This window comes from Schistocerca serialis, chromosome 8, assembly GCF_023864345.2.
Source record: "Schistocerca serialis cubense isolate TAMUIC-IGC-003099 chromosome 8, iqSchSeri2.2, whole genome shotgun sequence".
NCBI lineage: Eukaryota > Metazoa > Arthropoda > Insecta > Orthoptera > Acrididae > Schistocerca > Schistocerca serialis.
The window spans coordinates 505,613,998-505,637,086 of NC_064645.1; the positions used below are offsets into that span (position 1 = coordinate 505,613,998).

The following is a 23,089-nucleotide window of genomic DNA, read 5'->3' on the forward strand; positions in this document are numbered from 1 at the left end:
GAACAATGTCTGTGAAGTGCCATGTAAAAAAAAATTTCTCTCTTCACCACATCATTTGTATGTTGTGTTGGCCAAGAGGAAGAAAGGATACATCATTTAGCTTATTCACAGTGTCTGCAGGTATCTATATACTTTTTATTGGTTGACTTTAGAGAGGGTTATGGGGAATGGGTGACCTAAATCTTGCCATTCTGGTGTGGGAAAGGAGCATTGCAAGTGGAGAAAGTATTATCTTCCTCATATAGTGCAGCCACCATTCCTATGCTTTCTGCTAAATATCTATGGTGGTAACTCTTATTGTTCATAGAAAAGTTATTCTACCAAGGAGTCTCTTGCAGTATCCATGAAGTATCAGATGCTGATTCAGTTCTCATTTTATTACAAAGAAACTGAACATGGCACAGTGAAATAAAAAATAGCTCTCATCAATGACTATACTCTCTCAGTATTGTCTGATCACTTAAATTGGCAGTGACTGAGATCAAAACACTAACAGTCCAAAGTCTTCTGATTTCTACTGAATTAGAACTAGGAAGCTGAGCTGTCAAGAAATCTGTTGTACACTGTAATTTTCGGTGTATTCCATTCGTGGAATAGTACCACTTCAGTAACAAGAGGATATTTCATATATGTCACAGAAACTTAGGGAGCACAAGTACAGTTAAAAAAATGTTTGAAGTTTTGCACCCTGACATGATGCTAATAGTGTATATCTGACACTTTTTTTCAGCAAGTCACATTTCCATGTAGTGGTATAATGCTGATATTTTTTGATGACTTTTATTGGTTTTGCTTTAATTTTCACTAAAATGGTCGTGGTTTGAAGTAAATGCAAGAAACGTTTATTACACTAATTCAAACACAAAATATACAGAATACACATACATGAAACAAGAATAAAGAACATTCATAGAACTAACAGCACAGAACATGTATATTGGTAGAGGTATAGATTCTCGTTTATACATTTCCACTAGAAACAGTGTTTGTTGACCAAGATGTTAAGCACCAGACCAGCTTGCAATCGCAAAAGCTTAATTCGACACTATACTGCAAGAGGGCATTGTTAGACTATCGAAGGCTGTGGTCCACTGCCTTATATTTGGTGCCAAAGAAAGATGGGCCTGATGCCCATATGGAGACTATCGTGCTCTGAACTTGAGAATAGCGTTGGACTGATATCCTGTGCCACTACTAAGAGACTGTAACTACACATTACACGGTGTGAGGATATTCAGCATCTTAGACTGTGCTAAAGCCAATAATCAGATACCTGTGACTAAAGAGGACATCCTAAGGACTGCAATTAGAACACCATTTTGCCTGTTTGAGAGTATGTGTGGAGCATTACAGAGTCATCTTGAACATCACCAATTGTGTTTTCGGATAATCTGAAGTGACCTTCTTGGGACGTAGAATCCTGCTGTGGCCTCCCTACTTCTGACTGAGAAAACAGGTGTGATTTTACAGTTACCTGGGCCAGAGAAAATCAAGGAATTGAGTTAGTTCCTGGGTATGCTGAATTTTTATCGTTGCTGTCTGTCTCGTGCAGCATAATAGCAGGAACTATTGACAGCAGCACTAACTGGTCCTAAGACAAAAGCAACTCCCCAGTGCAGAGGACGCAGTCTATGTGTTCTGCATCTGAAGCCATGAAATAGAGCATGGCTGACGCAGTGTATAAAGTATTCATTGCACAAAAGCATGTAATCAGAATAATAGCTGGAGTCCACCCAAGATCATCCTGCAGACATTTATTTAAGGATCTAGGGATATTCACAGTAGCTTCTCAGTATATATACTCTCTTATGAAATTTGTTATTAACAACCAAACCCAATTCAAAAGTAATAGCAATGTGCATAACTACAATACTGGGAGAAAGGATGATCTTCACTATTCAAGATTAAATCTAACTTTGGCACAGAAAGGGGTGAATTATACTGCCAGTAAAGTCTTCGGTCACTTACCAAATAGTATCAAAAGTCTGGCAGATAACCAACAAGTATTTAAGAAGAAATTAAAAGAATTTCTGAATGACAACTCCTTCTACTCCATAGAGGAATTTTTAGATATAAATTAAGAAAAAAAGAAAAAAAAATTATTAAAAAAATTAAAAAAAAACAAAAAAATAAAAAAGTTGTTATATTAACTTAATTATGTTGTTAAATTAACTTAATTATGTCATGTATTGGAAAATTTGACTCGTTCCACATCATTATGAAATATCGTATTCATGATCCATGGAACTAATATTAATCTAATCTAATCTAGCTCATCCTAAGCTCAATGCACCTCTCGCATTAGCAGTGGATGCAAGACAGATGGCTATCAGTGTGGTGCTACACTCTGGAGGAAGGTTTATGGCAACCACTGGCATACTTCTCATGAAAGCTGTTACCATCTCAGAGAAAGTGGAGCACCTACAACCACAAGTTCCTGGCAGTATTTGAAGAGGAGAAATACTTTCACCCTCAAACCAAAGCTCGAATGTCCACAATATTCACAGATCATAAACCACTGACCTTTGCATTCAAGTGGAACAATGCCAACTGTTCTCCTCACCAATTCAACCACCTAGGGTTCATAGCCCAGTTCACTACTGACATCCAGCACTTTTTGGGAATTGATAATGTAGTGACTGTCTTTCATGATGAGTGGTATCCACTTTTTTCCATTGGCCTGAGGACAAGAAGAAGATGAGAAACTCCAAACGTTTCTTGACAATGATGTGTCATCATTAGAACTGCAGTTCCTGGAGAAGATGTCAAGCTCTACTGCAATGTCTCTCATGGATAACAAAGACAAGCCTTCAACAGAATTCATAACCCCTATTCCACTGCTTTGTGTGGCCAAGCATGGAAAAGGGCTGTTGAGCATGGACAAGGACATGTTTGCAATACCAAAGGTGTAAAAAGCCTCAATGTATGCATGTCTGAGTTGGCAACTTTCTAGATACAATTGTATGTTTTGCCCATGTACATCTATACGTTGTGGGACTTCCTCCTTTGAGCAGTCAATGCTACCTTTTGTCAACGACTGATTGTTTTACCCACTGGGCAAAAGAAGTGCCAATTTTACTGCAGAAATGTTAGCCTCTACCTTTGTGTCAGTGTGGTTAATGAGGCTTATGTGCCCGCAGCGTAACACTACCAACCATGGATGGCAGTTTGAGTTGGACCCATTCAACTGGCTTGCCAAGTTTTGCAGGTAGATCCACCACAATACCACCAGTTACCATATCACTAGCAATGACATGGTTGAGCACTTGCATCATACCCTGAAGATGATGCTCATGTGCCATGGAAACTCATGGACTTCAGCTCTTCCAATGGTTCTACTAGGCCTACAAACAACTTATAAAGCTGACTTTGATTCTTTGACCATGGAGATGGTTTACACAGGGACGTTGTGTCTGTCTGGTGAATTTTTCAATGCTGATACAATGAAAATATCTGCACTAGACCAACTGGATTTCTCACATCACCTGTGGAACCTTGTCACATAGATCCATCCTCTGAGGCTTCACGTCACAGCACGCTGCCTGCACCAGGACCTGGATCACTGCTCTCATGTCACACTCTGCACCAACAACATAAAACCACCATTGCAGCCTCCAACCACTGGTCCATACTGCACATTATGGAGAAGTATGCAGACAATGTACATATTGGTGAACAGTAAACCAATGACTGTTTCCCTGAACAGAGTCAAGCCTGTACCCAATTTTCAAGAAACATCACAGTCCACTACCCAATAGAGACATCAGAACATGCCAGAAAAAGCCCCAAGCAACACCATCACCACCACCACCACCACCACCACCACCATCATCATCACCACCATCACCACCACTACAGCCATCCACAGAACATCCATCTATTTGAGTGAACTGCTCCAGATGTGGTATTCACTTCCCTGCCTGTTTCCTTGATACTGATGCACAGTTTCTTCTGAGGGAGTTGTTACACGCTAGCGCACAGAAATGAAGTGCTCACACAGTGTGTGCATGGTGCAGTGTCACATGGCGTAACAGGTGAATTGCAGCCATCATGGTAGTTCGTTACAGGCTGCCAGAGGCAGTGTGTTTTTCATATGTAATAAGTGAATTGTGGCTGTCAAAGAGTCCCGCAATCAGCACCAGGAAAACTGATTTTTTGTGGTGTGTGCTTTTGCCTTCTCCATGCATGATATTTGTTCCTGTGTTTTTATGTTTTTATACATTATTCTGAACTGCCACTCTGTGTTACATGTCAATTAACCTCTTGCCTTCATTGAATAAAGAGTGTTAAGTATAATCCTTTGGCATTGGATTAATCAGTATTCTTAAGTCGATCAGTTTCAATTATGCAGATCCCATCAACATTGTATTCTTGACAGTGACTTAGTCATCATAACAGTAAGCATCTGCTCCACCAGGATTTGTTCTAGTGTAACTTGAGCTAAGTCTATTTTTTTCTCTAATAAAAATTAAGTCTGATATTGATATGCTTGGTTCTTCCACTGCAACCACTTGTTTTGGTTAAGTCAACTGCATCTTTGTTACCACAATAAAGTTTAACTGGCCACCACCTTCAGGACTTGAACAGATTTCTTTTATTAACCTTTGTAGCCAGAGTCTCTCAAGACAAACTCAGGCTAGGGCCTTGTATTTAGCTTCAGTAGTTGATAGGGCAACTGTGGTGCTGAAACAACTTAGCAACTATGATTGAATACGCGAGGTCAGTTCTTGTTCCCATATGTGCATACATCAACATTGAAGTGCAATCCTACATGTTGTATTTATTTAAGATTTGTTCTATATAATGAGACTGATCCACCCGCTAGACTCTTTTGTGATCTCTTGTGACTCTGATGCCAAAGCAATTTGTCACTTGTCTGAGCTCTCTCCATTTAAATTACTCTTTGAGTTTCTTTTTGAAGATTTCCTTCCCTGGTAGATTATTACTGAAAATTAACATGTTGTCCACATAAACTGCAACAATTAAAATGTTATTTCTGTTATTCTTCTTATAAACAAGTGGATGTTCGTGCTTCTTGTAAAGTTCAAGCTGAACAGTGCTTCATTTAGATTAATATCCCAGTTACAAGTGCCTAGTTTTAATCTAGAAGTTGCTTTTTTAAGCCTCATTATATATTTGTCCTTTACAGTTGAAGTGTCAAAATTGATTTCTGGAATTTCTTGTGTTAAATACTTGATGTCATGCATATAGTGAGAAAAAGTTTAGAAAGGTTTGAAATTGTGTTTAAAATTTTGTGGAAGTTGCTAAATGCTCTCATTTTCAAATGCTCAATGAATATAATCTGAGTGAGATTTATACAGAGTTTCTAATTGTGATACTTGTATTACTGTGTTAAAATTTTAACATCAGATGATGCTTTTTAATGAGTAGATTATGATAGTATTTTAAATTTTTAAAGTCAGTCAATAACCATATGGAATATTGAAAATCAAGTTTTTGTTGCCACTGGAAACTGTTAGAGAGGCAACTTGTAACTGGAGCCATGCACTGGGTATGCCATTTAGTAATATAGATGCTGATCAGATATTTGCATATTTAAATTAATTTATTTATTAGTTTCAGAACTGCATTTCCACAGAGACAACAGTAGAATCATTTTAGAGGAGCTACACAGGAAAGCTACTTGACTCCTTAGAAATTATTTTGTACTTAAATATATTTACTTGTCATCACTGACGTCTTGCTGAGATGCATCGCTTGGTGAGGTTATTATACTTGCTGATGAGGAACTGCTACCTGTTTGATGGCCAGGTGATTTGTTGACATTTGCATTGTTTGTAGGACTTGTAGACACGTTTGTAACTTGTGCAGCTGCGCGAACCACTTGCCTGTTTCTTTCTAGGACCTCCCTCTTCCGCTGAAAGTGTTTTGCCATAAATCACTCATCAACATACAAGAAAATATTGTAAAATTTTGTTACTATTCCTTTTTTTTGCACTGTTACATGGATCATTTGACACTGCATTAGGAAAACTACCCACTGTATTGCTTTTGATGGTACTCAGTTCACTTTCTTAAATAATTACTTGCTGTAACGGTAAACTAAAGTAACAAAATTAGTTAAGCTTCGCGGATGTAACAAGCAGCTGGATATATCTAAAAAAGTTCACAGGCATGCAGCATAAGGTATGATAAAGTATTGATCAGAAACTGTCATGTACATTTATTCATTCACAATCAGATTTCCTAATTTTTCTAAATATTTCATAATTACCACAGTTCCAGTACAAAAACTGGTGAAGCTGGTGGTGTAGAAAAAAAAAGTACATTTCAAATTAAATAAAAAACTAAATGTTAACAGTTTCAAGATAATGTGTCAAAATAGAAATAACTAGAATAATAGATATGGGGAAAAATTTAGAAAATGTAGTTTAATGTCTTTCCTTTAAAACATTAAAATAATTTCTGTGCCAATAGAATGAGATCAATTGTGTTTTGTAATTTGTACCCTCTGAGTACTACTAAAGTTGTTCTTGTTTTGGCAGCTGCTATATAACTACTATTAATATATAAAATTTTTGTAATTGTATACATATACTCTACATCTTTTTTGTTTGTATTTATTTATTTTGTTTATTTACATATTCCTTAGATCCTTTAATGAGTGTGAAATGCTAGGATGTGAAATGACTTAAAGAATACACGAATGTATTTTCATAGAATGTAGTAATTACTTTATGAAAACAGACATTAGACATAACAATAATTTTACAAAAACAGTTGCAGGGAAAGTGCATAATATAAAACTGCAACAGAAAAAAATAAGTTATTTTACAAAAACAGCTTTCTCAAGTGTAGTCATTGTGGTATAGTTCTATTAATAATGCTCATTATTTCCAATAGCTGATTTAGATCATGATAAGATAATATTTACTACATTAATGGAAATTCCATGATGGAAACAATAAGCAAAAAATGAAGATAGGCAGCAACTCACATGCACTTGATTGAAGTAGGGCACACAAAACATTCTGCTTCTTTCCATATCTATACTGGTCACCCATTGTTGCTCAGATCTAATGCTTACTTTTATAATTGCCAATTATATAAACAATTGCCACACTGAAGCACAATACTCTCTTGGCAAGTCACTTATTTTATTATTGGGATTGATTTCTTCTGGACTCTTACTCTCATTTCTTCTGTCAATATACATTACATAAGATACCAGCAGCTCAGATTCTTAATTGTGAATATTTGTTTAAATTTTAGACAGCTTACCAAGTGAACATTTTTAATATGTGCTTTCTAACTTTCTATGGTGGTTTACTAAATTTTTGACTCCTGTCTCCATTTATCATTACAGCATTCACTTATTTTCAAAAGTATTCTGTTTTTGCATTTTCATTCTTGATTCCTCTATCAACACACTTTGTTTTTGACCAGTTATAAGTGAACCCTGGCTCATTCTGACTCTAACAGTTCAAAAACACTGGCTTCACTCAATCCAAAGAGAGTCCCAAACACTCTTCCTGAACTCCTTTGGTTGGTTGCCATCCATCCTTTCACAATGATTTCACTTTTTCAGAATCCAAATTCTAAGAATTTTGCCAGTCTGGTCATACACAATCACACCATCCAAGCACAGACCTTACTTAACTGCTTTTGCTCCTTTTACAAAATCTTATGACTCTGTGAGTGCAACTGCCTGCATCCTGTCTTTGAGATTGAGACGTTTGCTAGAACAACTATCTCAACACCATTTGATGAAACTATGCAAGCTAATTTTATGAGATAACTGCTATTACCAAAACCATCCAACTGCCTATTCAACTCCTCACAGTCCCAAGACAGTGGCATGATGACCTACTTCACCTCCCACATTCCCCAGAAACTTCTTTCATCTACTGCCTTACCATGATTTTCAGCCTGTTACAACCATAACCCTTGCTTTTCACTGTGGACACTCCATCACTGTATGCCAAGATCCCCCTTGACTTTGCTGCAATGCAACCTTATTCTGATCCACAATTATTTCTCCTTTGAATGCCAAATCTATAAAAAAAAGATCTGTGTAACTGCCATGTGCACTCACATCGTCCCTTTCCATGCCAAATTGTTTATGGGCCACTTATAGAAATTCTTCCTTTCCACCCAACACCTTAAATCCCTTGTGTGGTCAGATTCATTGATGACATCCACATGATGTGGACCCATAATGAGGACAGCTTATATTCTTTCCTACCCACAAATCTGCTTCACATTGTCTTCCTTACCTCAGTGAGTCACCTTTTATGATGTTGATCTCGAACTTCTCAAACCTCTGTCCATATTCAATGCTCTAACAGCCAGAAAGTTACTCCATTGAATCCATGGGACCTATAGGTGCTGCATCTACAGTAGTAAGCAGGAGTTATCCAAATATGCTGACACACAATGTCCTACTTTGCAACCCAAAAACAGATTTTCTGTGCTATCTCTTCATAAAACACCAACAAACCTATTGTCATTGTGAAACAGGCATCACTCAGAATGCTCATCACTTAATATTATCCAGACACAGTGACATTAAATCACACCTTTATCCAGAGCTTTGAATACTTCTTTTAGTGCCTTGTAATGTGAAATATGCTATCCAAAATCCTACCTTCGTCAGTCAAAGTAGTCCTGTCACCCACCCATCATCCCTATACCAGCCCTGCTCCTGCACTTACATGTCACTCCTCTGCAGGAAATCTGGTTTAAAGACATGTCCCATACACCCACCCACCATCTCCCACAGTAGGCAGTTCTATCCAGTTCGATTACAGGACTAAATGTGAAAGCAGTCACATAATGTACCAGCTGTACTGTGCTTACTCTGCAGCATTCAGCATATAAATAATTCATGCGGATATTTTTGATCTGTTGTTGCAACTAATAATTAGCCTGCTGTGTCTGCCAGCATCAATGGCTCCCATCAAACTGTAGCTCACCACCAACTTTACTGCTTCAAATGCAGTAGTAACAGCCCACTTGCTCTGATATCACTCTTAGCATAAATAAAATAACAGTAATATGGAAAGAGTAGAGTGTTACTCACTACATGGAATATTTTAACTTTCAGAGGAAGTCTTTCTTCAGAAAACAAACAAAAACACACACACACACACACACACACACACACACACACACACACACACACACGGGACTGGATGGATTGGGGAAGGGGAGGGATAGCAGGGCAGGGGTGGGTGAAGATGCCAATGGGAGCATGCAGGGACGTAGTTGGACAGGATAGGGCTGTTAGGTGCTGCATCAGGAGGCTGTGCTGGGGAAGGGGGAGGGGCAGAAGGATGGAGATAGGAGAAAGGAGAGAATTAGAGAAGGGAAAAGGTCTATGTAGGTGTGCTGACAAGACAGAAGGCACGTCTAGTACTGGAGTGGGAACAGTATGAGATAGGCAGCTGTTGAACAGGGACTAGTGAAGGTTGAGGCCGGAGGGGATATGGAATTCAAGGATTCATTTTTAGGGAGAGTTCCCACCTACACAGCTGAGAAAAGCTGTTGTTGGTCAGAAGAATACAGACAGCACAGGCTGTGAAGCAGATGTTAACATGTAGCACATCATGTTAGGTGGCATGTTCAGTAACTGGGTGGTCCAGCTGTCTCCTGGCCACAGTTTGGCAGAGGCCATCCATGTGGACTGACAGTTTGTTAGCTGTCACACCCACAGAACATAAATATATTTCTGATTGCTTTGTTATGCGAGCTATATGAAACTTGTACATGAAATACCAACATTCTTTTACAAACTGTATTTGTCTAATCTTTACTGGCCAAGAGTGTAATTTACATTTAATTGGTGATCACAATATAAAATTTGACCCCACTAAGAATTGTTTGTTTCAGGACTGACATACCTCATTTTGAAGCACTATTTCTCTTCTATATAAAACATTTTGTTTTCTTTCAAAATATTGTAATTATGGAAATATTTCTGTTAAAAACTTTTGTTATCATAATAAACATGTTACTTGAATTTTAAAATGGAAATCTTTTTCAAAAAATCCAGTGTTACCATTTTATAGCTCTGAATTTTCTGTCTCTAAATTATGCATTGTTACTGGGAAAATGTGTTAGTTAATTAAATATGTCAAATATATGTATTGCTTAGAGAACAACCTTGGTGGACTTAACTAGAAAATGTGGGACAAATTTCATACCTAAAAATCTCATCATAAAAGTAGAACTCAGTGTTGAGACATTTAAAGAAAACAATCCAATAGACAGCCCAATAATTTCATTTCTAAATGTACACACATATTACCTACAACCATTGTTTTTTTATCTTATTATTAAATATATAATTGACCTGTATTTTAACATTTTGTAAAAAGTTAGTTAAGTGAGTCTTTAAACAGTGACTGTGGGCAAAGATACATTCAGTCTCTGTCAAACATTCATTCAGTGATATTCTGATAGTTGCCCCTAGTCATCCCTAAGCATTTATTAATGAATATTAACAATGAGTCAGCTTTTGAGTTCAGTCATGTTCAGTTAAGTCTCTGTTAGTTTCTGCTATTTATTCAGGGGAAATGTAAAGAACCAATATTTAGTTGCCACTCATACAAATAGATCTACATCTACATCTACATTGATACTCCGCAAGCCACCCAACGGTGTGTGGCGGAGGGCACTTTACGTGCCACTGTCATTACCTCCCTTTCCTGTTCCAGTCGCGTATGGTTCGCGGGAAGAACGACTGTCTGAAAGCCTCCGTGCGCGCTCTAATCTCTCTAATTTTACATTCGTGATCTCCTCGGGAAGTATAAGTAGGGGGAAGCAATATATTCGATGCCTCATCCAGAAACGCACCCTCTCGAAACCTAGCGAGCAAGCTACACCGCGATGCAGAGCGCCTCTCTTGCAGAGTCTGCCACTTGAGTTTATTAAACATCTCCGTAACGCTATCACGGTTACCAAATAACCCAGTGACGAAACGCGCCGCTCTTCTTTGGATCTTCTCTATCTCCTCTGTCAACCCGACCTGGTACGGATCCCACACTGATGAGCAATACTCAAGTATAGGTCGAACGAGTGTTTTGTAAGCCACCTCCTTTGTTGATGGACTACATTTTCTAAGCACTCTCCCAATGAATCTCAACCTGGTACCCGTCTTACCAACAATTAGTTTTATATGATCATTCCACTTCAAATCGTTCCGTACGCATACTCCCAGATATTTTACAGAAGTAACTGCTACCAGTGTTTGTTCCGCTATCATATAATCATACAATAAAGGATCCTTCTTTCTATGTATTCGCAATACATTACATTTGTCTATGTTAAGGGTCAGTTGCCACTCCCTGCACCAAGTGCCTATCCGCTGCAGATCTTCCTGTATTTCGCTACAATTTTCTAATGCAGCAACTTCTCTGTATACTACAGCATCATCCGCGAAAAGCCGCATGGATAGGCTTCTCTGTAATCTCAGCAGATCATTGACCTAATTTTGTGAACATTAATGATAACCACAGCCTCCACGCTGATCAAGTTGTGTGTGAGTGTGATGATAAATAGATACTGATTGTAATTTAAATATGCTCATGGTTGATATGTTTATTCAAAATTTTAACTGGCCATTCGGTGAGCTATAAGTAAGAGGCACACTAAAGGCTAGTGACATTACATGCTCAAATGCTGAACATGCTGCACATTACAGTACCAATGACATCAACAGCTGTTTATATCTGGATCCTCTGCCCAGTACTTGCTTCTCTGAACTATGCAGGTGGGAACTGCTGCTCTTCCTTCTCACCTACCCTCTTCCTACTTGTTTCTTATCCTTTCCTCTTCTATCAATTTCCATTCCCCCCCCCCCAATCCCCCTCTGCCCTAAAAAAAATCTAGCTAACTTCACCCTCTAATTTTGTGGTGTTCCCTTTATTTTATCCTCATTTTGCTACAGAAAATCAACTTTCTTCTCCACTCATACCACTCATTACATCCCTACAGTCCATTTTGTCTAACTCCAGTTACCACACTCCTCCACTTAATCCACAAGGCTGAGCAACTACTTATAAATGGCATTGCCAAATCTTCAAGTGATTAGTGCACAGCTTCATTTCTCTTTATTTAAAACAATATCTAGAGTGACTTAGTTGCCAGTTCATCTTCCACATTGTGTGGTCATGGTCTATGAAACATTTTTGTTCCTGGTGTTGTGTCTTTATAGTTGTGTTGAACATCTACATTACTGCTCCTTGTTCCAATGAGTCTTGCTGACTGATGGGTTGGACTCTGATGTGTGACATAAATATTGTGAAAAAGGGTATGATAAAAGCTTAGACATGACTGGCACAGAGAATCCTTGTCAGAATTGAACCTAACTATCGGATTGTTGTCTGTCAAAGATAAACTTATCTATTGATTCTGTAGAGCTACTCTCCACATATCACCAAGTTTCTTAGCTGCTTCTTATCATCCCCATGTTTATACATTTTGAACGCTTCTCTGTGTAGCTATGGAGAATAGTTTGTCATTGTTGATAAAATTATGGATTTGAAAAATTTCACATGATTTTTCCTGATTGAAGAGCATGTTCTGCTACAGTTGATATTTCTACTTTCCCTAGTTGGCAAAGACTTCTGTGTTTATTCAGTCATATATTTACACTTCTTTTGTTAGTTACAATGTAGACCTTACCACACATACACAAATTTTGTATACCCTACATGCCAATAGAAGAGGGTGTCCATCTTTACATATCTGAGGACCTGATGTATTTTCCTTGTTGGTCTGAAAACTGGCATGGCGTTATGTTTCTGTAAAATCTTCACAATCTGATCAGTTACTGGAAGAACACTGTTTGTCTTTCTTCCATGGAAAAACACAGTTTATATAGAGAAGCCATCAAAATATGTAAAAATGGGGATAATTTTATAGAAAAGAAGAGGCCCTGAAACTTAGTGATACAGTACCTCCATTAAACTGATAGATAAGTCTTATTTGCTGAAGATGTCTGCACATGTCCAACATAGCTCTGGACGAAACATCAGGACTGAAAATGTTTCATGGACTACACAACGTGCAAGATTCCTCAACAGCTATGACAAACAGTCATGAAAGCCTTCATTGTATGATTTAGAATGACTTTCATTTATTTATTCACCTGCATGTCAATGAGATCAAATTCATGAAACAACTGACGATATAGAAGGTTCCTCCGAGTAATGTCATCATCAGGTGGCAGCTGTTTCCTCACAAGTCGAGGATTGACCCTGTACACAAGCGTGAGCACTCTCTCTGCCACTTTACGCACTGCTTCAGCAGGATGATGCAGACCAGATGAGCCAAACTCAGCAAGTACACGGCATGTCAAACCACTGAAACATAGTTGGTACAACATCTCATATGAACAGTGAATAAAATAATAAATTATGTTAAGCATTTGTGTCCCTCCAGTCTAACATTAAAAACACATACAGCTACAAAGAAAAAAGTGTGTGTGTGTGGGAGGCCGATGGAGGGGGTGGGGAATGATGAGGCAGAAATAGAGAATTTTTTTGTCATGAAGCATATTGCTGTGTATTAAGTATATTAAAGTGTTATTTGACAGCAATGTGTTCAAAAGTGGGATCTCATTGTTTGATATTTGTACATATGAGATATTGTCTGTCAGTTGAAGGGAGTAATTTGTGATGGCAACTACTGAAATAAGTTTTTTATGATGGCAGAATAATTTCTGGAATGATTTCATTATTATGATATCAGTGATCACTGGATGCTAATTAAGTCTGTTGAATTATACTAGGTTAAGATACTAGCAGAGCAACGAGCACACTTATGGAGTCTGAGTTACTGAGTCCCTACTGGGCCAATAAAGGCACATACAATGATGACTTGTTATTTTGCAGTGTTAAGAAAGAATATGTAGACTGGTAAATGCTCTGGATGTGATGAATACTATCCAATTTTCACAGATAGAAGAATTATTACAGATCAACAGGAAGATTATTTACACATTCATGGAAATAATGGCTGTTTCATAACATCATTTTACAAAATCAAGGAAGCACAGACATTTTTATCTCAAAGTCTCAATCAACATTTGAAAATTTGCTACTTTCCAATAATATGGTCAAATATTTTGATCTAATCAAGTATGCAGAATAGTAATACTTACATGCCAAATAAAGATAGAAAAACTTCTACTTACAAAGCTACAGTAGACCGACTGATACAAAAGCATCAGGGCTTCCTCATTCAACAATGTACAGATACAAGTAACATTCAGTTCTGTACAGTTCTTGGCTTTAATCCATTTGTTTGTAGCTGTTAGTGTTTTTTGGCAGTTTCTGTATATATTTGTCAGCCTGCTAATACTTGATCATTACAAGTTTTTTCTACCGTCCTTTACTTATACTACACAGGAAAAATGCACTGCAAATTACCTTTGCTTGTCTGTAGAGATACCGTGGCTTAAAACCAACTGTTCCACCATCTCAATACGGCTGAGAGCAAGTCTAGGATGTATGCTGCTTGTTAATGGACGTGTGAGGTGCACTGGTATAATATGCAGCTCTCTGGAAAATTTTAAAGATTGATTGGACTAACTACAAAGTATAACAAAATTCAGTGATAAGAAGGAGTATATAAGAAGAGAGAAACAAAGTAAAACATGTAAAAAGATGGTGAAGCTACATAAAAAAATCTAACAAAAGCTATGATTGGAAAAAAGTTATTGAAGGCTTTTTGCAATGCAGTGAAGAGAGGGAAGGAGGGAAACATATGGAACAACATTTATTATTTCTCTGTAAGCATGATGCTGCCTGCTTACAGTGAATGCTTGCCTCACATGAAGTTTTCTCTTATTTTATAAATGGTTTTCTCTGTTTAACTCAATATCTACCCACTGATTTTGTGTAAGCTTTGCTGTATAAGTTTTTTAACACTGCTTTGTTTTTTTTCTGCTTCCAATATGACAATGGCAACACAACATGCATCCTAAGGCAAAACTCATTCCATGTTCTATCTGTATGATAACTATTGGATTAAATATGGTCCCTCCCTCTTCTTATTGTGTTTGTTTTAAAAATTTTTACTGTTGGTGTCTACACTACTGGCCATTAAAATTTCTACATCACGAAGATGACGTACTACAGATGCTAAATTTAACCGACAGGTAGAAGATACTGTGATATGCAAATGATTAGCTTTTCAGAGCATTCACACAAGGTTGGTGCCGGTGGCGACACCTACAACTTGCTGACATGACAAAAGTTTCCAACCAATTTCTCATACACAAACAGCAGTTGACCAGCGTTGCCTGGTGAAACTTTGTTGTGATGCCTTGTGTAAGGAGGAGAAATGCGTACCATCACGTTTCCGACTTTGATAAAGGTCGGATTGTAGCCTATCTCGATTGTGGTTTATCGTATTGTGACATTGCTGCTCGTGTTGGTCGAGATCCAATGACTGTTAGCAGAATATGGGATTGGTGGGTTCAGGAGGGTAATGTTATGTGTTATGTTATGTGTTATGTGGTTTATTCATCTCATTACATACAATTTTCAAATCATTTGATTTGATGTACAGGAGACATGTCAAGGTTTACAAAAGAAACTTTTTTCACTTTTTTTAAGAGAAATACAAAAGTTTACATTATATTTTACATTTCTAAGTTACAGCTACACATGTACATAAAATAATAAATGTATTACAATCCCTGTGTTCAGATTGTGAAGCTGTCCTCAATGAATTCATCGACAGAATAATAACACTTTTCCACCAGGAGAGTAAAGAGAAATCTTTTCAGTGAACCAATCTCCATTTTAAATATATTACTGCCTTTTATTTTATTGAAAATTTTTAACCCCATATACTCTGGCATTTGGGCATAAAGTTTTAAACGATGTGTTGGAAGTTTGAAGTTATCTCTGTGGCGAGTGCTGTAGTTGTGATCAAAATGGAAATTGTCTAGTGTATGTTGATTTCTATATAGGAACACCACCATCTCATATATGTAAAGTGATGGGATAGATAGTACTTTTAAATTTTTTAACAGTGGTCGACAGGATTCCCGTTTTTTTGCAACACACATGTTTCTAATTACTTTCTTTTGTAATACTAGGAGCCTAGTGACATTTGCTGAATTTCCCCAGAAGATTATGCCATAACAAATAACTGACTCAAAGTAGCAGTGATAAACTATCTTTCTGGTATCCATGTTTGTGGCACCTGACAAAATACACATTGCAAATGCTAAGTTGTTCAGTTTATTTGCTAAGTAATCTATGTGTACCTTCCAATTTAAATTTTTGTCAAGATTTAGGCCTAAGAACTTCATGTGGTTTGCTTCTGTGATATCCTGATCATTGCAAGTTATCTTTATTTCACTCCTTTCTACTGATTTAGCTTCAAATTGCATCATTTTGGTTTTAGTTACATTTAGTTTTAGTCCATTTTGATAGAACCAAGATTCAAGTTTTCCTAAAGTATTTTTGGCTTTTTCTGGAATATTTTCAGATACCTCATTTTCAATTAGAACTGATGTATCATCAGCAAATAAGACTGAATGAACATCAATAGCAAGTGGTAGGTCATTTACGTAAAAAAGAAACAGATAGCGATCCAATATCGAACCTTGTGGGACTCCCTGGGGAACTGTTTTCCAGTCTGATGAATAATTGGTTCCATTTGAAGTTAAAATTACTCTTTGTTTCCTACCTGACAGGTAAGAGCTAAACCAGTTTAAAGCAGTGTCTCTGATTCCATACATCTGTAATTTGTGGAGGAGTAATGCATGGTTCACTGAATCAAAAGCTTTAGTCAGATCACAGAATATACCTGTGACCTTTCTACCTTTATCTAACGTGGAGCATATTTTTTGGATAAACTCATTTATAGCATTCGCAGTGCTTTTACCCCGTTGGAATCCGAACTGGTTTTTAAAAATTATATCACTTACAGTAAGAAAGTTATTAATTTGTTTTGCTACAATCTTTTCAAACACTTTAGAGGAGACCGGCAAGAGAGAGATAGGGCGGTAATTCCCCATATCTTCTGTCGATCCTTTCTTGAATAGAGGTTTGATCTCACCATATTTCAATACCTCTGGAAAGCATCCCTGTTCATAAGATTGATTTATAATAGTTGACAGTGGTTGGGAAATAATATCGTACACATACTTGATTACAGATGTTGTTATTTCATCCCACCCATGTGAGGTTTTGTTTTTTAGAGACAATATTTCCTTTTCCACATCCCTTTGGGTTATTTTTCCAAATTGTTTAAAAGATGTGTTGTGGCTGTTTTCCAAATTTGTGATGCCCTGATAGAATGTCATATTCACATCCGATCTTACTACGTTTAGGAAGAATTCATTGAAACAACTTGACATCTGAACAGGCTTTACTATAATTTCATTTTCATGTCTAATTTTCAAAATCTCATGAATTTTTACTTTGGCTCCTAGTTCAGACTGAACAACTGACCACACTGCTTTTGTCTTATTTCTGTGTTCTCGTATGAATTTAGTATTTGCCATTTTTTTAGCTGCCGCTACAACTTTCCTAAATACAGCTTTATACTGTTTGACATAAATAACAAAATCTGGATTTCTGTTTGATTTTAACTCATTGTGGAGCTCTCTCTTTCTGGCACTAGAGATCTTTATTCCTATTGTAATCCATTTGAGTTTACCATTAACCTTCTTTTGCTTATATCTATGAGGAAATGATTCATTAAATACCTCTAAGAAACAATTTAAGAATTTGTCATAGTTTATCGAGCTTGAACTATTGTAGTCTACAGGCCAGCTTATTATACTTAATTTACTGCGGAATAAATCCATTTTACTTTTTCTGAGATCCCTTTTTATACACACTTCTGGAGGCTTTAGGTTACGGAACGCCGTGCTGGATCCCAACAGCCTCATATCACTAGTAGTCGAAATGACAGGCATCTTATCTGCATGGCTGTAACGGATCATGCAGCCATGTCTCGATACCTGAGTCAACAGATGGGGACTTTTGCAAGACAACAACCATCTGCACAAACAGTTCGACGACGTTTGCAGCAGCATGGACTACCAGCTCAGAGACCATGGCTGCGGTTACCCTTGACGCTGCATCACAGACAGGAGCACCTGTGATGGTGTACTCAACGGCAAACCTGGGTGCACGAATGCCAAAACGTCATTTTTTCGGATGAATCCAGGTTCTGTTTATAGCATCATGATGGTCGCATCCGTGTTTGGGGACATCGTGGTGAGTGCACATTGGAAGCGTGTATTCGTCATTGCCATACTGGTGTATCACCCGGCGTGATGGTATGGGGTGCCATTGGTTACATGTCTCGGTCACCTCTTGTTCGCATTGACGGCACTTTGAACAGTGGACGTTACATTTCAGATGTGTTACGACCCGTGGCTCTACCCTTCATTAGATCCCTGCGAAACCCTACATTTCAGCAGGATAATGCACGACCGCATGTTGCAGGTCCTGTACGGGCCTTTCTGGATACAGAAAATGTTCGCCTACTGCCTTGGCCAGCAAATTTGCCAGATCTCTTACCAATTGAAAACGTCTGATCAATGGTGGCCGAGCAACTGGCTCATCACTATACGCCAGTCACTACTCTTGATGAACTGTGGTATTGTGTTGAAGCTGCATGGACAGCTGTACCTGTATACGCCATCCAGGCTCTGTTTCACGCAATGCCCAGGCGTATCAAGGCCATTATTACGGCCAGAGGTGGTTGTTCTGGGTACTGATTTCTCAGGATCTATGCACCCAAATTGCGTGACAATGTAATCACATGTCAGTTCTAGTATAATATATTTGTCCAATGAATACCCGTTTATCATCTGCATTTCTTCTTGGTGTAGCAATTTTAATGGCCAGTAGTGTAGTTTATTTGGTCTAAACTCGAGAGTAAATACAAAGTTTATCTTGACATATTTTTAAATTTTTTACTGTATAAAAATGTACTCTTAAAGGCTATAATCCTAGATTTTCATAAAAATGTTGGATACTGGTTTTCTTCATAAGCTACTGTTAAGCAGACTAGCATATTTAACAGAGGCTTCTGAGTGTGTATACTCTTCTTGTAAACTGTAAGGTATCTTGTCTTGCTCCTGTAGGAAGTTTTTAAGAACATAGTAATGCAGTAAACGGAGATACTTGACAATTAAGAGGACAAAAACACTGAATCAAGCACTAATAACTATCCTGTTGTGTAATATGACCAAAACAAGAAAAACAAGGTATGATTAATGTCCTCCACGGGAAGACATACAGAGGCTTAAGAAAGTAAGTAAATGTGCATGTTAAAGAAAGAGATGAGATCGTGCAGGATCAACAGATTTTTTATGTTTTTCAACAGCACACAACTTGTGTAACTGGTGAGCATTACTGCACTGAGTTCAATACCTGACCTCCTGGCAGTCTGCCATACTGAGTATGGTGTGAACAGCCATATTATGAATCCGTGGAGTGGTGTCACCAGATTTGGACAATAGTTCTGGGAGCAGACGCTCTACACTTCTAGATACCTCTGCTGAAGTAACCCTGAACAGAACAACATACAGTTATTGTATTAAAGTGTGATGTACACAGTTTGAACAATGAAGGTCTACACATTTCATTTAACAGAATTTATACTGGTATATAAAATAGCAGTTCATTAAATTTTCAACTCTTAAATTACCACTGCAGTCTATTATTTGATGTTTATTCCACTATGTTCATCACAAGACTTTAAAATATCTAAGTGTCACTACCAACGTCTTTGAACTTCTCTTTAATTTCCTCATTGTTTAACCATAGCTTCCTGATTTTGTATGCTTGACACCATGATAATGACTTCATTGTTATCTGATACCTCTGCCTCACTGTTTCAGTTTTTTGTCAGTTTATATAAATGTCTGACACTTTTTGATGTTTCTGGGTATCCCCTACTTTTTTGGTCATTTCACTACTACTGTAAGTGCACTGCATATGCTCACAAGAAACTGGGGCAGTGTACCCTTCTTCGGCTCATAGCATTCTCAGGGCCACCATACAGCTGGTTCAAGTATTGGGCATTGTCATTTTGTGCAAAGATATTGCAGATTATGGGAATGAAACACACTGGAAGAGTCAGACAGTGATTTATATTCATACTGCATGGTTAACACAGAGGACACACATGTAATGAGAGTATCAAGTATGAAGTGGCAGTCTATATTTGATAATCACCATCGCTTTCCAACTCCAGTTTCCCAGATGTGATGTACAAGTGCTTGCTCACCAACTCCTACATCTCCTTGTTCTGGTGTAATGACAAGCGTTGGCACAAAGATCAAGAGCTATACAGCAGAGAGGGCTGTGAGACAATGTCAGCCAATAGCACACTGACTAGGACGTCACCATAACAGAAGTGGTCTCTACACAAAGAGAATGAAAGTGATGTGCCGCCTAGCCGCAGCCGGACTAGAAGAGAGGCTCTAGAAGATGCACTAGAAGAGCTGCACTAGAAAAGCCACAGTGATATTAACGATAGCAGTGACTTGTGAACTTGTGTGATTAGCTTGGATGGAAATTGTATACACCAAAGGACTTCGATTATTTGCATGTCACCAATTTCTTGTGACCCATCATGCAGAAACTAAAGTTAAGTACTGTCAATTCAATTACAGTAATAAGCTCCATTAATATGATTTGCTTGTACGTTGTCTAGCTATCCAAGAAACAGCTTCCTAGGCACCCTATAAGAGACGAATGGGCAGGATCCCACACTTCTGTTCCAGGAAAACTTACCAATTGTGTCCTTTCTCCCCCACATCAGATCCTACAGTCTCTATCCTGTATTTTCTTGGTCTTCCTCATGGTTTTTTTCCTATGAGTCTCAGGTCGAAAATCCTTTTAGCAGGTCTTTGGCTGTTCATTCTCATAATGTGCCAATACCATTGAAGCCCGCATTTCTTTTGACACTGGTAACAGGAACCTCAATACCAGCTACTTTTCTGTTCATCTCATTCCTAATTTTGTCCTTTCTAGTTGTTTGATTCACTGTTCTAACAAATCTCATTTCTGTTGCTTGAATTCTGCTGAGGTTTTTGTTTAGTAGGATACATGTTTCTAAATCATATTTTAGGTCTGGTACAAAATAGATGTGGTACATAGTCACTTTTGCTTTTCATGGCCTTTTATCATCCCAGAGAAGATTTGTGATTTGACTGTAAAAACTGGATGCTTTCTGTGTCCTGCTGAGTATTTCCTGCTTAATGGTGCTGTCTTTCAAGATAATGCCTCCTAGATACTTGAAATGTGAAACACATTCTACTTTGACTCCTTCTAGAAATGTATTTGAGGTTATTCTTTGTCTGTTGGTAGTCATTTCTACTGTGTTTGTTTTACTTATTTTTAGTCTAAATTTTTGAATGTGTTTGCAGTAGCCACCAGAAAGTTCGCAGGAGACGCACATCAGCACGGCGCGTCATGGACGGTAGTTGCCGCAAGTAGAGTCCCGTCCACCAGAGGGCACGCGAGAATTCGGACGCGACCTCTGCTGGCATAACAACAACAACAACTCCATCAGCACGGGCCGTGCCCAGTCAGTTAACATTGGGCATGCCTAGGACACAGTCCCGGTCTACGCTAAGTGAAGTGCGACGTAAACGTGAACAGTGTTACTACACAATTGGCGATGAGTAGGGTCGTTCTTTTGCGTGTTGCGTCGTTGTTCTGGTTTCGCAGCTTCTCCACGGCATGGAGGATTTAGTGCGGGTTTTGGCTGAGCAGCAGACGGAGCTCATGGCCACCATGAAACAGGTGCTTCCGGCGTTGCTTTCCAAGCCGTCTGCTCCAGCGCCGTTCCCTCCTCCCTTTCCCCCGTATGACGAGACGGCGGAGGATTGGGACGCATATGAACATCGCCTTCTGCAGCATTTCCAGGCGTTTCATGTTGGCGATGCGGAGGTATGTTGTGCTCTCTTCTTGCCTTGGATATCTCCCTCGCTGTATCAAGTTTTGCGGCAGCTAGCGCCGTTGCAGGAACCCTCGTCCTTGTCTTTTGACGCATTGTGTGCATTGCTGTCTTCATATTATCGCCGCCGCATGCATGTTGTGGCGGCTAGGGTCGAGTTCTATCAATGCAAGAAACAGCCCCATCAGTCTTACAGGGCGTGGGCCGCTACCCTGCACGGTCTTAGTCGCAAGTGTCATTTTGTCACGGAGAAGTCGCGAGAGTCGTGTGCCCACGTTATGGTACGCGACGTCATTGTTCGTTCAGCCCCTGATAGGGAGGTCTGGCAACGGGCCCTGCGGTTAGAAGACCCTTCCCTCGAGGAAGTCCTGTCCATTGCTTAATCATATGAAGTCTCTCACGCCGCAGGTCAACAGCTGGAAGTGTGGTGTGACGTCGCGGCGGTTCAGGGCAGTGCGGCTGCGTCCACTGTGTCCGGGGTGGACGACGTGTGAGCGGTACAATCCGGCCGTTACGGCTGCTCCCGCACGGCGCGTAAACAGAATTTCGGCCACCGGCCCCTGTTGCCGTCCTGTGCATCATGCTATATACATCATGATCGGTCAGAGTGCCCCCAGCGTTGGACCGTTTGTCGCAAATGTAATAAAAAAGGTCACATTGCTAAAGTTTGCCGCTCAGCCTCCAAAGAATCGAAGGAAGCAGGTACAGAGGACATGGACGTTGACATTCAGGAAGTTTCATCGGGCAGGCTCCCGACGCATCGGCACGCAAACTCTTTATTCAGGTGTCGGTTCTGTTGCGCCGGTTACAACTGCAAGTAGATACGGGCGTGGCAGTTTCGTTGTTGGATGCACAAACTTATTCCGACCTTGGATCGCCCCCGTGGCGCCAGTTTACCGGCGTCTACGCGGTTATGGTAAACAGTTCATTCCCCTACTGGGTCAATTCACTACCGACGTGACTTACAAATCAGTCACTCGGCCTATTACTTTTATTGTTGTCAGTGATGCGAGCTCCACTAACCTTTTTGGCCTGGATGCCTTTCAAGCTTTCGGTTTTTCTATTGCTGACACCATACAGTTGGTCTCCGAAGACATCCCCTATCAATCATTGGAATCTTTGATCTCAGACTTTCCAGATATTTTTGAGGAGGGCCTGGGGCGTGTTTCAGATTTTG

The 23,089-nt window shown here is 38.9% G+C and overlaps 1 protein-coding gene across 1 annotated transcript in view; it reads right to left on the bottom strand.

Moving 5' to 3' along the window:
* Positions 1-23,089, bottom strand: part of LOC126416672 (centrosomal protein of 104 kDa) — a 412,118-nt gene that overhangs the window by 41,390 nt on the left and 347,639 nt on the right. The window contains exons 10-13 of the mRNA XM_050084474.1: positions 19,377-19,514; positions 14,397-14,528; positions 13,115-13,328; positions 5,685-5,878 (exon numbers count right to left, since the gene is read on the bottom strand). Of these exons, the coding sequence (XP_049940431.1) occupies positions 5,685-5,878; positions 13,115-13,328; positions 14,397-14,528; positions 19,377-19,514 (678 nt within the window). The remainder of the gene's footprint in view (positions 1-5,684; positions 5,879-13,114; positions 13,329-14,396; positions 14,529-19,376; positions 19,515-23,089) is intronic.